The 15,062-nt window shown below is 33.4% G+C and overlaps 1 protein-coding gene across 1 annotated transcript in view; it reads right to left on the bottom strand.

The window, feature by feature from the left end:
- The window catches only part of LOC119632808 (photoreceptor-specific nuclear receptor), a 39,120-nt gene that overhangs the window by 1,520 nt on the left and 22,538 nt on the right, over window positions 1-15,062 (bottom strand). Inside the window, exons 4-5 of the mRNA XM_038025923.1 lie at window positions 1,905-2,411; window positions 1,075-1,808 (exon numbers count right to left, since the gene is read on the bottom strand). Coding sequence (XP_037881851.1) covers window positions 1,075-1,808; window positions 1,905-2,411 — 1,241 coding nt within the window. The remainder of the gene's footprint in view (window positions 1-1,074; window positions 1,809-1,904; window positions 2,412-15,062) is intronic.

Below are 15,062 nucleotides of genomic sequence, written 5' to 3' on the forward strand. Positions count from 1 at the left end.
TATGATTAATAAGCAAAAAACGTGAACAGCAAAAGTTTTCACAGTCTCTGCTGTGTACGCGTATCCTGTGACCGGCTTAGGCTTTTTTTGCACGTTTGCAGACGTTACTTTCAATTTTGCAAACGGGAGAATGTTTACCACAGATATATACACGGTTGGTTAGGTGGGCAAATAGACAGACGCACAGGCGCTCAGGTGCATTTCGCATTTGAAACTGGGCAAGAATTTTTATACTTTACGGGGTTTTTTAAGCTTGTTTCTGGGTATAAAGGTAATGAAAAAAAAATTTAAATATTGATACACTATTATATTCGGTAGGTGTGGTCAATTTTTCGCATTTCTGTGGAGGCACTGAAGCCACGTCCACAGAAATACGTTCAAATTTTCATAAATTTATCTGCTATAGTTTATGAGTAATGAACAAAAAATCGAACCTTTGTTCCTTTTGAAAAGCAGATGTGTTCTTAGTTTGCGTGGCACTGGTGGCGCTTGAGCCCTTTGACTAACTTAGCTTTCAATATTAAACTGCTTGCAGGAACTTCCAATGTTTTTGCCGCATTTAAAACCGAAAGCTTTATTTTTGCGGCCAATCGAATATTTGTAACAGACATTATAGAGACGGACAGACGGACATTCTTAAATCGATTTAGATTTTCATGTTTCGTGGAGTCTTTGAAACTTCCTTCTGGCAGTTGCCAATGTTTTGACGACGTGAATGTACCGCTCATTCTTCACTGATGAGCGCAATGAAATAAATAAGAAATTTACTCAAATTCTTGCGGATATGTTAGTGTCTGAAATTAAATGATCACAAAATTTTGTTATAAAACAAAGTCAATAAAAAGGACCGATCAACTAATAAATAACCGCGTTATTCTAAGTTGGGCAGTCCAAAAATATTGAGTCCCTATCGTTCACTAGATTTCACCTCTCTATCCGACTTAAAATGCATATAAATTTTCATTTATTCAAATACGTTTACTTAGATACTTATTGTATATATATATATATATATATTTTTTTTTTTTATATAGAATAAGAACTTTTTTTAATGTTCAAGAATTTCGAACCTACCTGCAGTAGAAGAACTTGATCGTTGCGAGACAAAGTTTGAAAAGGCATTAGGCATTTAACCCAACGAACCGCCATGAATAAGAGTCGAGCGGTTGTTTCTTGCAACATTTCCCACGATATTAAACGTGAATCCAAACCAATAAGTTGTTGCGGTAGCGGTGGAAACATTATTGAATTGTGCATCTGATACTGTAAGATTTCCTGGCATTTGTCGGGACTTAAAAGCAACTCGATAAAGCCGTTTTGTCGAGCAGCGTACAAAGCACCAGCAGCAGCGGCCGCTTGAGCTGATGATGGCGTAAACGATGTAGTAGTTGTTGGTGAAGACGAAGTGTGTGTTGTTAAATTGGTAGCCGTGACCGAAGATGTAACGGGCGCTTGATTCGATGATGCATTTGACGCTAAAGAAAATGCTGACAGATGCATGCCTGGAGTAGTAGGTGATATGGAAACTGGTGGCGTAGGAGAAGAGGAGGAAGTATTTATAGAACTTTTTACACTAAAATTGCGATTTAAAAGACTTTTATCATTATTATTTGGCGACTCTGAGTCGTTGGTGTCAGTAGGCGATAAAGGTTCTTGTGCTAAAGGCGAGCTAACGGGTGTGAAAGGAGGCGAAGGCGTTTCAGTTTCTACATTTAAACGTGGTGACTCGCAACCCCGCGACGAACGTCCTCCTACCGACGAAATCGACTGTATCGAATCAGACGGGGAAGGTGAAGAATAGTTGTGCGGTAAAGTGGATTTATTATAAAATTCTAAACTGGTAGTGCTTCCAGCCCCCGAAGAACTATCGCCACGACTAGTAGTTAAATCATAAGTTGGCAAATTGGTGCTTGATATAGGATGTGCAGGTGCTGCGTTCCCCACCATAGTAGCAGCTGTCGTAGCAGTAGCCGCAGCCGCTATAACAGGCAATTTGCTTGTGGCTTCAGCTATAAGATTATGATGCATTTGAGGAAGCAAATGAGGCGGAAAAGATAAATGCGCTGTGCTATGGGGTACACCACCTGGTACACCATTATTCACATGGCCGGGATGATGGAAGGCAGTTGGATGAGGAGGACCATGAAAACCAGCTGCTGCTGCGGCCGCCGCCGCCGCATGATGCGTTGAAATATGTGAAGTATAATTAAAAGAAGCGGAGACATTCGTTACCAAAGAAACTGGTAAGTGGGCAGCATGATGATGATGATAAGCCGCCGGATGACCAGATAAACCATTCACATGATGTCCCGCATGATGATGATGATGATGATGATGGGCTTGATGATGATGATGTTGATGTAACTGCGGATGAATTTTCGGCTTACGAGGGCCACGTTCATGTTGTACAGCTGAAATAGCAAACAAAAAAGAGAAAAGTTTCCATTTCTTTTAAAATGATTTTGTCACAATTCTTTTCTAACAACAATAAAAACTGCCACGAAAGCAAATCAGATTAACGCAATTATCCACTTGAATAGATTTGTTATACTTAAGCGTCATTAAGACATTTAAACTGAAACTTTACCAGCGGGGAATAAAAGCATCATATAAAAGTCTTTTAAAGAAAACCATAAAATGGCGCTGAGGTTTGAGATTTTGATTTTCATTCTTTCTGTGCGTGCGTATGTATGTTTATATATGCGAACGAATGTTTACACTTGAGAGGTTAAAGTTGAACATATAAGAACATTTGCATACGGGTTTCTTTTCAAGCAAAAAGAAACTTTTTGGTTTTCCCAAGTTATGATGAAAAGTTTTCCAAATTCTTTTTAGGCAGACAGAATTCGTTAAGATACTTAGATATAAAAGATAGAGTGAAATTGTTTACTGTTTAAGAAATATATAATTTTTATTATTCCTTTAATAATAAAGAGAGGAATATTACAGAGCAGTACTTTCCACTGCGGACTATTGTTCGTAAATTTTTTCTAATAAGGGTTTCATTAAGTAGAACGCCCACTTTATTTTTATATCCGCCTAAAACGAATTGCTGAAAGAAAAATATATACATGTTTTTTTTTTTTTTTTTTGAACGAGGTAGGACCATAAATGTTCAAAAGCATTGAATAGAATTCTGTGCCGTTTCTGTCAGATCCTTCATGCAACATTGTTCAGCGTGAATTTCTTAATCGATTATCCTGTGATATATTATTAGAACTTTTATCTTTGCATGAATTGAAGCAGGGTTAGAACGTTACAGCTTGGCACATAATACTGTGATTAACTTTTTCTATTTAAATCATGCTATGATAATTAACCAAAGTCAAATAAGCATCAGTTTAGATTTATGTTCAATTCATGCGCATTTTCTGATTTGAGTTTTTCTTTGCAATCGAGTCACAGGTTTGAGGTTTTCCAAATTTCGAAAATGGTCAGAAGAATGAGGAAATTATGTAAGGCAAATTGGATGGTTTGGTAAAGTAAAAGGAAAAGATGACTGACTATATTTACTTCGAATAGCTTCAAAGTAATGATGAAGGACTCTGTCTTTTTACCGATTTAACCCAGCGAAGAGAATTCCAAATGTACGACGCGAACTACATATGATTTGCTGCTTCAAGATGGCAGTGATGAGAAACCAAGCTGAACAGTAGACGTGATTTGTTAGCAAACACTTATTCAATTTAAGAAGGAAAGGTAAGCAAATTTTCATTGGTTTACGGCGAAATATTTCAACAGACGCCTAAGTCAAATTTGCTAAAAGTATCCTTAAATCTTTAAAGATTCATTGTTGAATTGCCCTGAACGATCATTTAACACGCGGATGATTGGTAGTTAATTTTGCCATTAATATAACTAGTAGCCATAACTTGAACAATATGTATATACATATATATATATACTACTTGTTTATTTTAAAGGAAACAATGTTTTTTTGTTTTAAATTTTTGATATAATTAAAATCCAGTATCGGCAAAGATGGATGAATACTGAGAAGAGATTCATTAAAGATAATGAAGTTTATCCTGCTTTACTTCTATTATATGTCGTAATTTAATTTAAAAATTCTCTCTCCCTCTTCCTGTTAAATAGAATTTTAATCTCTATTTACATTAGAGCATTATGTTAAAATGTTAAAATGCCATCAAATGTATTTGTGTTTATTTTGACTAAATTTAGGGAGCACTCTTTCTTCATATGCTCCGTGTAGTATACATTAAGGCTTGTCATTTATTCATTAAACATTAAGTAAATTTTTTGGCCTAAAAACAAAATATTCAAGTAATTCCAAAAGAACTTATATTGAAATAAGCCCAAAAGCAAGATTTTGTGGTCTTTGGTGTCAGATTAACAACAAATTGTGGGAAAACATAATTTTTCTCTTTTTTTAAGCAAAGTGCAAATAAAGAAGTGATTGATGACTACCAGATGCTAATAAGTAAATGTGTAAAATTTATATTACTTTGTGAAATTTCCACAGTTAATTAATGTTATTTTATTCTATTAATTTCTACAGAATTTTTTTGGTTTTAATGAACTTTCATTTCGTTTTGCTTTTCCTGGATTTAACAACCAACGAGGGCGATGGCTTTTTGCTATCGCCTTTCCTAAGCCATTTCAAGATTTTTTTTCTGGAATTTCTTTCCGCATAAAAGAGAGTGTGCTTAAGAAAAATAATTAAAAAGTTCTTCTTTATTTTAACACTTTCGGTAGATCACATCTTTCTTTTGTTTTCAATGAGAAGAAGAAGAAAAAAATTTCTTCAGCCTTTTTCATAGTATTTCTTACACAAAGTATTTCGAGACATCATTCTTTATGCTATTCTTTACATTCTACGTCATCACTTGTGGCACAAGAGTACATTGAATTTGTGAAAGTGTATGCAATATCCGGAATGGACTTGAGATAAATCCATTTATTATATCGATCGATTCAGAATCACTTTATGAGCCAATCCAAACTTGTCCGTCCCTCTGTCCATTTTACTTTTTTGTGCTCAACCTGCAGGCCACAATTTCCGAGATAATTTGATGAAATTTGGTGTGCGGACATGTTTTGGCCCAAAGACGAACGCTGTTGTAAATTGTCTGGACCATTTTTTGGACCACTTGCCATATACTGTCTCACTTTGGAAAGTCATTATATGAATAATGCCAGGGTGGTGTAGGTGAGACATGGCTCTCTATGGTGTTTTACCCGCTTTGTCTCAATGCGATTTAAAAAGAAAAACTTTTAAAAGAATCTTAAAGGATTACCTTACAAATTTAGGACCTTAAACGGAAGCGAAAAGGTTTTAAACCTATTCTTTTACCAAAACTCATATGAAAGTCACTTTTCCGCTTCTATGCCTTCCTCTCAATACGCAGGTGGCGAAAATATTCATATTGCACTATCACCTTCTTTTTGAGCTTTATTTTCATTTGTAAGACTTGGAAGACTTGTAAGCCTAGCGGTAAAGAAAAGTGCTAAATATTTTCGACCTTGCCCTCTCAATTTGTAGGTTAATATTGTTTTAGCCAAGAGCAACACTTTTTCGAATCTCTTTCCATAATCTGGGCTCTTGTTTTTGTTGGATTTGATCACAACAGCACTTTGCGAAAACTACAGTTTAAGTGAATCTATCTTAGACGGCTTTGTATCTATAATTACGAAGTATACAATTAAAATTTGTTACATTGCTTTTAAAGCAGTTTGTTAAGCACTTTTCTTAAATCACTTTCGCTGCCTATAGCAGTCTTTGTTGATTTTCTGCTAAAGTGTTTTTACACTTTTTCTTACTTTATTTGGTTTTATGGTTTTCGCCTTTTTATCACGCTTTTTAAGCAACTTTTTCTCGCCTGTCAGGCACTTTGATATTAAACATTTTTTATACGAGTCAACATTTTCCTATAAATTTTTAATTTTTCCTTCTCAACTCGTAATCAACTTTTATTTCTTATTGGATTTTTTGTTGCTTCTCGGTTAATTGAAATGTTTGATCTCTTTAGAAAGGCTTTGGGGCTTTTTAAAGTACTTATAAGGAACACAGCTCATTTACTTGTTCTTTGAATGCTGTGGTTTTCTTCTACTTTAGCCAAAAAGAAGTTGAGTGTAATTCAGAGAGTTGTGCGAAATCAAAAATTAAACTTTTAAACTTTTTGATTACTTAAAACAAAAAGAACTGAACACAGTCGAGTATATTGCAGCTGAACGTTGCTACTGTTCGTGCCATTAATTCAATTCAATGATAAGATTTTACCTTGAGCTTAATTTGTGCATTACTTTTAACCTCTGCCCCTTACATGAAATGTATAAACAAATAAAAATCATACCCACAGCTCTGCGCTATAGCATTTATCACGCGTGTCAATAAGTGGAGGCGTCAGCTATTAATAAGGTCATAAAGCGATTTTCAGTTTTATTATAAAAGTCTTTACGCGATACCATAGGATCCATGGACTTAAAATACGTGTCAAGGGTGATGAGCTTCCTTGTTCCGTACGGATGAACATATATATACATATATATGAATAATATTTTTGAATTCTTCTGATGCACATTTCTGAGTACTACCAAGAAAGTGAAGTGTTGATATACCTTTAGAAAAGTAGATTTTTATTTGGCAAAAAAGAATAATTTTATTCATCATTATATTATTATCTCTTCGAAGGTAACATTGCAACTTTTTATGACAATCAAATAGTTTTAGTATATAAGAAACGTTATAGATGAGCAGGTCCGACCATCAAGTAATTTATATAAATAATAAAAAGCGGCTTCTCCTCCTCAAACCCAGACATTGCATATTCTGGCACCGGTGTGAAACTAAACATTAACCGAAACGTAGTAGCGAACCATTCGCATAAGGCTGGACGCAAAAGAAAGCTCGATATTGCAATTGGTCAAAGCGTTCGCTCTCTTTTTTTTTTAGATGAAAAGAAATTTTAATAATTTCTACTGTGCGGTGTGTACTGTGTGTCTTCGCTTTTTTCTTTGTTGAAATATTAACGCAAATTACGTCAATGTTAAATAACGGTTCTTGGAACAATATCTCTCTCAGATGAATCCAATAAAGTAATTAATAATAACTATTTTATTTTTGTTCACTTTAATTTACTTGGATCATTGGAAGACTTCCTAATTTTGCCGTAACATTCACTTATTACCTTTTTGAATACATTGATGAAAATGATATATATAATATATTGGTCTGTGTGCCCGAGTAGGCAAATAGTCTCGGCCAACAACGCAATGATCCGGGATTCAGATCTTAATGGTAGAGCTTTCAATAAAGCCGATAGCTTTCGATGTTAGCGCCTTAAGGCTTTAGTCTTAGAATTTGTTCTCCGGCTAAATTAATAACAACAATAATAAAAATATAATATGCAAATAATAAATATATAATATACATGAGCAATAATGATTCTTGTGTGATTTGATCACATATCTAAATATTTTTTCGCTAAACAAAGGTTCAATACTTTAAGACAAATTATTACTAAGCGTTCATTTAAATTAGCTTAAATATAATTATATAGGTAGAAACATTCTAAAATTATGTAAACGATGCTAACAAGTACGTCGACACTCTGACAAAAAATAATAATAAGCAGCGATTTTTATACGGAATATCGATATATCGAGGCTTCGTATCCTAATAAAAGGCCTTCATGAAAACTATATTATGATCATTATTATCATAACAACAAAAGGTGTGAATAACGTCAAGTGTTTGTTGTTTTGTTATTTATTTGCTATCAATTTCTCATTCCCCTTCTATCATCCTTTCAAACTAAAGCCTTTACTTCAGTCATTTACTCATAAAAAATAAATAACATCGAAAAACCCTTCAACACAATCATTGCATATTCACTTTTCACAAGTGTGCATATAAGAGGGCATATACATACACACAGAAAATGGATGGATAATTTTTTATGTGTATATGCGAATGTGTGCTTTAGCTTGCTCCACTGTCTACATATGCGATTAGTGTTGGATTAAAATGTCACCCTTTCAATTTTCGTTTACTCATGTTCAGCGAACTTCACCTTTAACCTAAGCAAGTCCTAGAGAGAGAAAGAACGAGAGAGCTAGTGAGAGGTAGTGAGAGAGGGAAAAGAAGAATTTGGAGTTACAATCTCTTTGTAATTACGCACAAATAAAAGTCACGGCATCTCTATTCGATCAATGTGTGTATCATTTCTCACATGTTTATTTATTTTTTGAATGCTTTCGCTTTAATCATATGCATGCATATGTGTGGGTTGAATATTGCTTACTAACTATAAAATACCATGTGTTGCAATTCTCAGAATTTTAGCTCTACAAAAAAAAAAAAAACATTAAATGCAAAAAAGCTCTTCTTAAGAAACTATGCATTATGAAAATCCTTATTTCATACACGCATACATTGTATAAGCTCTCAAAGCAATTATTATTATTATATGTGTGTGTGTGGAGTAATTAAAGTTATAAGCTAAAAAGAAAACCTAAATAAAATTTTTTTTATTCTTTTTATTGCTTCAAGAAAATCTTTATTAAAGCAGTAGTGATAATATCTCTGAAAAACTTTTCCAGTAATTAGACAACAAGTAGTAGAGGATAAGTCAGTTCAATATTATTTGATATTTTCATAAGCAAAGCTATTTTTATTATTAAATCTCTTATATATTCATAATTAAACTAAACGAAGAAACGAAGAACATTCAACTATGGCATCAAAATTGATGTGCAAATGTTATTTTCTGTCGAAATAGCTTATGCTTTGACTCAGTAGTCTTTTGAATACGAAAACTACAAATATAGGTATTTAACGTTGAAGTTTTAATGAAATTTTTGAAAAAAATGTTAAACTTTAGGAGGTTTCAATGGCTTCTAATTATAAGAAAAGACCTTAAAAAATTTAAATCAAAGTCGATTTAGTTTTTACCTGATTTATTTGTCACATAACGATGAAAGAAAATTTTTTTTTTTCAAAATGCGATTTCGTTTATCTACCTGTTATCATCCTTAAAGAGTATTACTAGCAATCCAATAATTCTTTAACATTTCAATACGTTTTTATAGAAAGATCTCAGTCTCCGCAATAACACTGTCATTACATCTTTTTATGCAACTATACCGTTGCAGTCATCGCATTGTCAAGCCGTGTTTCCTTGCATGCAATGCCCATTGAGCAAATGCTCTTTTATATGTAAAGTGTCGTGCAATATAATGAATAAACTGCCTTTGGATATCTTTAGAATGTTATATTTAGCTGGGGTCGACAGCGGCATATATATCACGACTAAAATCTTTAACGCCTCATGATTTTATTTAAGGTCGTAAGAGGCGATTGGGACAAAATTTATGTTTCACCTTTCAGTTCACTAAAAGGAAAATCCATCTTGTCGCGACATCCACCGTAAAAAGTTAACACACATAGCTTGTCGCATTCTACTCTCCAAGTCCTTTTATTTGATAGATATGGTTATTAGTATTATAAAAAAAAAAAAAAAAACATTGTGTGGGCGTGGACGATTTGTGCAGGGAATTTTAGCCTTCGATCGTTCATAATTTGTGAGTAATGAGCAAAAACCCATCAATTTTTACTTAGAAAAACGGAGTTGCTTTCAGTTTTCGCTTACTTGCGGACATGTGCTCCGACCAATTTGGCCCATTTTCAATGCAAACCTGCGTGCAAAAACTTCCAGTGTCTCTTCATTTCTGCGATCAGGATAGTGTCAACAATAGACGCACCGACTGACAGATATGACTTCAACGATTGTATATATTTTATAGCATCGCTGAAGCTCCCCTTTGCGTGTGGCAAACCTTAAAACAAAATGAGTGTACTCCCATTCTGCTGTGGTGGCCGTAAAGTTCAACTGTCCTCTTCTTGTAAAATAGATGTCTAATAACACTTAATTATCATTAACCAACAGAAAATGAAGGGAATAACAGTAAAATTGATCTCTTCGCGCAAAGACAAGACATTGTGGTAATTTCTACCATCTGCCTTCCCTTGCAACAGCGCTTCATTCATTTTAATCGTATTTGGGTGTATGAGCACAATCGTGAAGGATATCTTAAAGTTAAAAAAAACAATTTTATCTGGCGAATTTAGCAATAAATGCATAAAATATTGACAATGCACTGACTAATTACCTTATATACAATATGCTTGCCAGTCTAAACTAATTGAAAATCTCTCACCCTCTCTTATCGGCAATCTCCTTGAACTACATACACATTATCGTGCAAACATTTTCCGCTAGAAAAGGAACAAACGAACACAACGCAACCACAACGAATCACTACAAGTGTTTTTATAATTTCACGCTATTATAATTATAAATTCTTTCCCTCTTTTCTTTCATTTCAATATTTTTTTTTTTTTATTTTAATTTGATAAATAATCTTCTTTACAGCGTATACAGAAGTGAAGGACAGACAAACTTTCAATTTAATACAAAATAATTTTCTATTTACAACATAAAGAGATATGTAATCAATTTTTATAATTATCCATCAACGTTTAAGAAAGTAAGGGAGATAAAAAAAAAAAAAAAAAAAAAATTATTACAGCTACACATATAAAGGTGAGACACGCACATTATTCTACATTCACTTATCACTCTTGCACAGCCTGAGTGTATCTACCAATTTTATCATACTCTTCGCTATGCTTGTGAATCTCCTGTTGCGGAGATTTATTATGTTAAAGACTCAAGGCCTATCTATTTATCTTCTCGTTTATTACATTCACAATTTTGATAAATATCATCCTTCGTGTCTCAAAACTTCATACAGATACTGATTTTCATTGCATTCAGATTTAGAAATTATGAAAAAGAAAATATTTTAGGTCTTTTCATGAGCTTTAAAGACTTACATTTCTAGCCTGCAACGGCCACTAGCTTGTAGGCTTAGTGGCTCTATTTACGAACCAATCTGGAAGATTTCTCATTCTTTATAGAGTTTCGAGAAGCATTTCCATTTTAGAGTCTTACTATGATCAAAATCTATTTACCAGTTAAGGTCTGCAAAATTTCACCGTTCGTACCAGTTTTCAGATATAGATCAGATAGATTGTTATGGAGAAGTTGTATGGATATATATATATATATATATACGACATTCAGCAAAGAACACATATATAGACAATGACTGAGACTTAGTACTTGATTGCTTGATTAAATGTTTTTCTTTTATTGCTTTTCAACTGGAAGTGGGAATCTTCGAAAGATAGTATTAGCCAGCACCCTGCGCCATTTACGACATTCAACTGTAATGTTGTGCGGCTGTGCGTCTAGTCGCCTACTGTACTGGTTTGTGTACCAAGGGATAGCCCTACTCCTATCTACGCAGGTGCTTATCCACATTTTTACCTGTCCTACCTAAACTACTACACAAGGACCCTATATTTAACTCGGAAGTGTAACAAAAGTTCGCCATAAGCTTGCTTTTTTTTTTTTTTTTTTTTTTTTTTTTTTGAAAAGCAAAAGCAACGAGTTAACGGTGTGAAATTGTCAGCTGTGTATTGGCCACTTTTTCGTGTGTGGGTTGCTTTTGTGGCTATACTGACAGACAATAAGGATGGCCTTCCCCGAAACCACATTTAGTTTATCTAGCTGTTAAACATTAATTTTAGTGCTTTTTCATCTACTTTTTGCAACCATTTTATTCATTGCTCACCTTTTGTGTATGAATGTTTTTGTGGCCTTCTGATGTTTACTTTTTTCTTTCTTTCTTTCTTTCCTTTTTTTTTTATGCGTATGTTTCATTTATAATATAATTTTTGTTTTCGGCAAGCGAAGCAGAGAATTGCGTGTTTTGTATTATTAACAACGTTCGGGATAACAGCTTCTGGCTTCTTGTATATGCGTGTGTATGTGTACATGCTTGAACGGTTAATTAATTGATTAGCTTTACTAAATCGTTTTATGTGTATAGAAAAATTTCATTTATATTAGTTCTCTTTTTGCTCTGTGCCCTCGTCAAACAGAACAAGAAGAAGAAGAAGAAGAAGAAGAATTTGTTAATGAACTGCTAATTAGTTTTAATGAATATTTTTTCTTGTTCTTTATTTTTGTAAAATATGTAAGTGATGCAAAGTAAAGTAAAGATTTTTTTGTTTTTTTTATTTTTTTTTTAAATCCACAATCAAAGACATTAACTTGAGATAAATAGTCATTAGTTAAAAATAACAATAACAAATCAACACATTACGAATGTATAAATAATTTGATAAACCAGAAATACCGTTAAAATAAGCCGCGAAAAGCTCAAGAGCAATACGAGAACATTTCGTATATACATACATGCTATATATATATATATACTCGCATCTATACATAGTAATGAAACCGAAGTGAATGAAATGAATGGAGACTTACTTAACTAAGCGATAGTCTCGTTGCTTGGCAAAAAGATAAGTGAAAAAGAGATGGAGAGAAGAAGGGAAAACGTTTATGGGGCTGTGCCATGAAAACTGAACTGAACATTAATAGCTTGGGTATGCGTGGTTGTGCGTTCTGGATGTTAAAAAATGGCGTATAAACCGCATGATGATGTCGTTGCGCTTTGTATTTCCTTACACTTTATATAATATTGGCTTGCGTTGACATGTAAAGCAAATAAGTTATTATGGGAATTTGTGACAAGATGAACATATTTTTTCTCGAGTTCTTCTTTCATTCATTCTTTCGCTGTTTGTTGTGTTTGCTTGATTCACTTAATACACTTTATACAAATTTTAAATCATATTCTTTTGAGCTTTTGATAAATGATAAACATTCAAGAATTTTGTATGCGTTTGGTATTCAAGTGGTTTTTCTTTTCATGCTAATGATGGTAAATAATATAAAGAGAAAGGCAAACAGCAAATTTGTTACAATGACTAAATTAACATTGAATAATATTAAGATTTGACATTTTACTTATGACAACGAACGCTACAGCCACGATATGATAAGAAAATTTATTTAATAAGTTTCTAACCTCTTCTAGAAGAAGAGGTTTTAAAAAGAATTGTCATTTACTTAACACATATATATCTGTTTACACATTTGTAGATTACATTCAATAAGTGCGAACGATTGTTTATTTATCCTGTCTCCTGTATCTAATTAAGCCTTGAAAGAGAGTATTTTTATACACCACATTATTTGTTGTTTGCCGGTAGGGCTATATTAAGTTTGTAAAGATATATGATTCGTGATAGATCCTTCTGTCTGTCCATGCATTCTTATCTGATCTGACAAGCATTCGACACAGTGACATGTTTTAGCTCAATCGCGGACACGATCTAAAATGGATTTTCCCGGATCTTATTTAGGGTCATTCATCTTACGAAGCACTACTTTAAATGAAATCGTTACTCAAAGAAAGTTTTCGTTTTTTTGATATTCAACCGAAACTCTTCAAACTAATATTTTCATTTAGTAAATGAATTTTATACAACTTGAATATGATACGACCATGTTTTGAATTCTTTTCAATATAAGCGTCCTTGCAAATATTAATTTTTCGTATTTTATTATGGCAATTAATATGAATAAGTTACTTGGTATGTAGTTTTATTGTGATAATTCTATATAACTCCTATGCTGCATAGGAGTTCGGAATTTTCTTTATATGAAGGGCCTTATGAAACCCTTATATATTCAATATAAGGTTTTATATGATCGGAACCACTTTTAAATGCGTTTATTGTGGAACTAAAACAGATCGCTATATTAAATTTATCGAAAAGTTTCGGTCTCTGCGACTGAACCCAAGAAAACGAGAGTAGTAGAGGGTCAGAGAAGCTCGGACTGATTTAGAAAGTGATTTTGAAACGCTCGGCGTAACACGAGATGGGCCTGCCCTCAAGTCGCCCTGGATATTCTAGATACATCCGCACAAACTTAACACGCCCTTTTATTGCAAACGTGGTAGAACTAATAAATGGTGCCTGTTGGGTTGTATGTAGAAATCGATTTTTTTTTAAATTTGCTAATGTATATTGATAACGAACGACGTCTCAAATATAATGGCCCCAGTAATAGATACAAAAAATATCCCAATTTGTTAAAAAAAAAATTTATTTTATCATAGAAAGTCGCCTCTGTCGCTTTACATTTGCTCAAGGTGTGATCTTTAGCGTCCTCATGTCTCTATCATTTCCTTTTTAAACGTGATTTCAAACGCATCTTTAGCGAAGTCCTCGGATGTAAAAATATCTTTCCCGGATAACTTTTACTGATCGATCATAAAGCAAGAAAACCTTTTGCAAGGAGCATCACAATGATGACTGGTTTATTAAACGCGCATAAATGTTTAAGTAAACTATTAAACTGCTACCGTCATCACGGTCTTGATTGGGCAACTTAATGCCGCCAAATGTTAATTATCTTTTCAATATGACGACAAGAAAGATTTAATTTTGATGCATCTTGCAAAGCGAAATACCATCTTTCACACAAAATTAAGAGCCTTGTAAAAAAAGACAGCGGTGTATAAAACTGTAAGCTTGTGGAAAGAAATTGTGAATTCGAGAGCTTTCACAATTTCGGTCGGACAGCCATTATTGAGGTTTATCAAATCAAAGTTCTAATCAGTTCCAACCATTCTGTTAGTTGCTGATATTACTAAGGATTAATTAACAAATTATATTCAAATACCTTAAAGATTCATTTTCTCTATGTCCATATGAAGCAATAATTTTTTTACTTATTCCATAACGCATTGGGGCTTTACAGGATATTACTTTACGAATGGTGAACTAAAGGATAAAGGGTCAAAAAATTTATATTGAGTATTAAATTATCAAACGCGATAACATGCATATCCAATCAGAATTGATCAGAGTTGGCTTTTGTTTATATATATTTTGTTGTTGTTAAGTGTGAAGAAGAGGAAGTACATGAATTTCAGCAAAAGTGGACGTTTTCAATAGAATTCGCATCTCTCCGCATTAGCGTAAATTTCCTACCACGATGCTGACCGCTGCAGGCTCTGTTACACGTTAAATGATAAATCCATTGCTACCATCCGAAAATATACGCATTATGTCGCAATGAAACGCACATGTTTGTTAAGTTGTTGAGTTGATA

Source organism: Glossina fuscipes, unplaced genomic scaffold (genome assembly GCF_014805625.2).
Source record: "Glossina fuscipes isolate IAEA_lab_2018 unplaced genomic scaffold, Yale_Gfus_2 2, whole genome shotgun sequence".
Classification (NCBI taxonomy): Eukaryota; Metazoa; Arthropoda; class Insecta; order Diptera; family Glossinidae; genus Glossina; species Glossina fuscipes.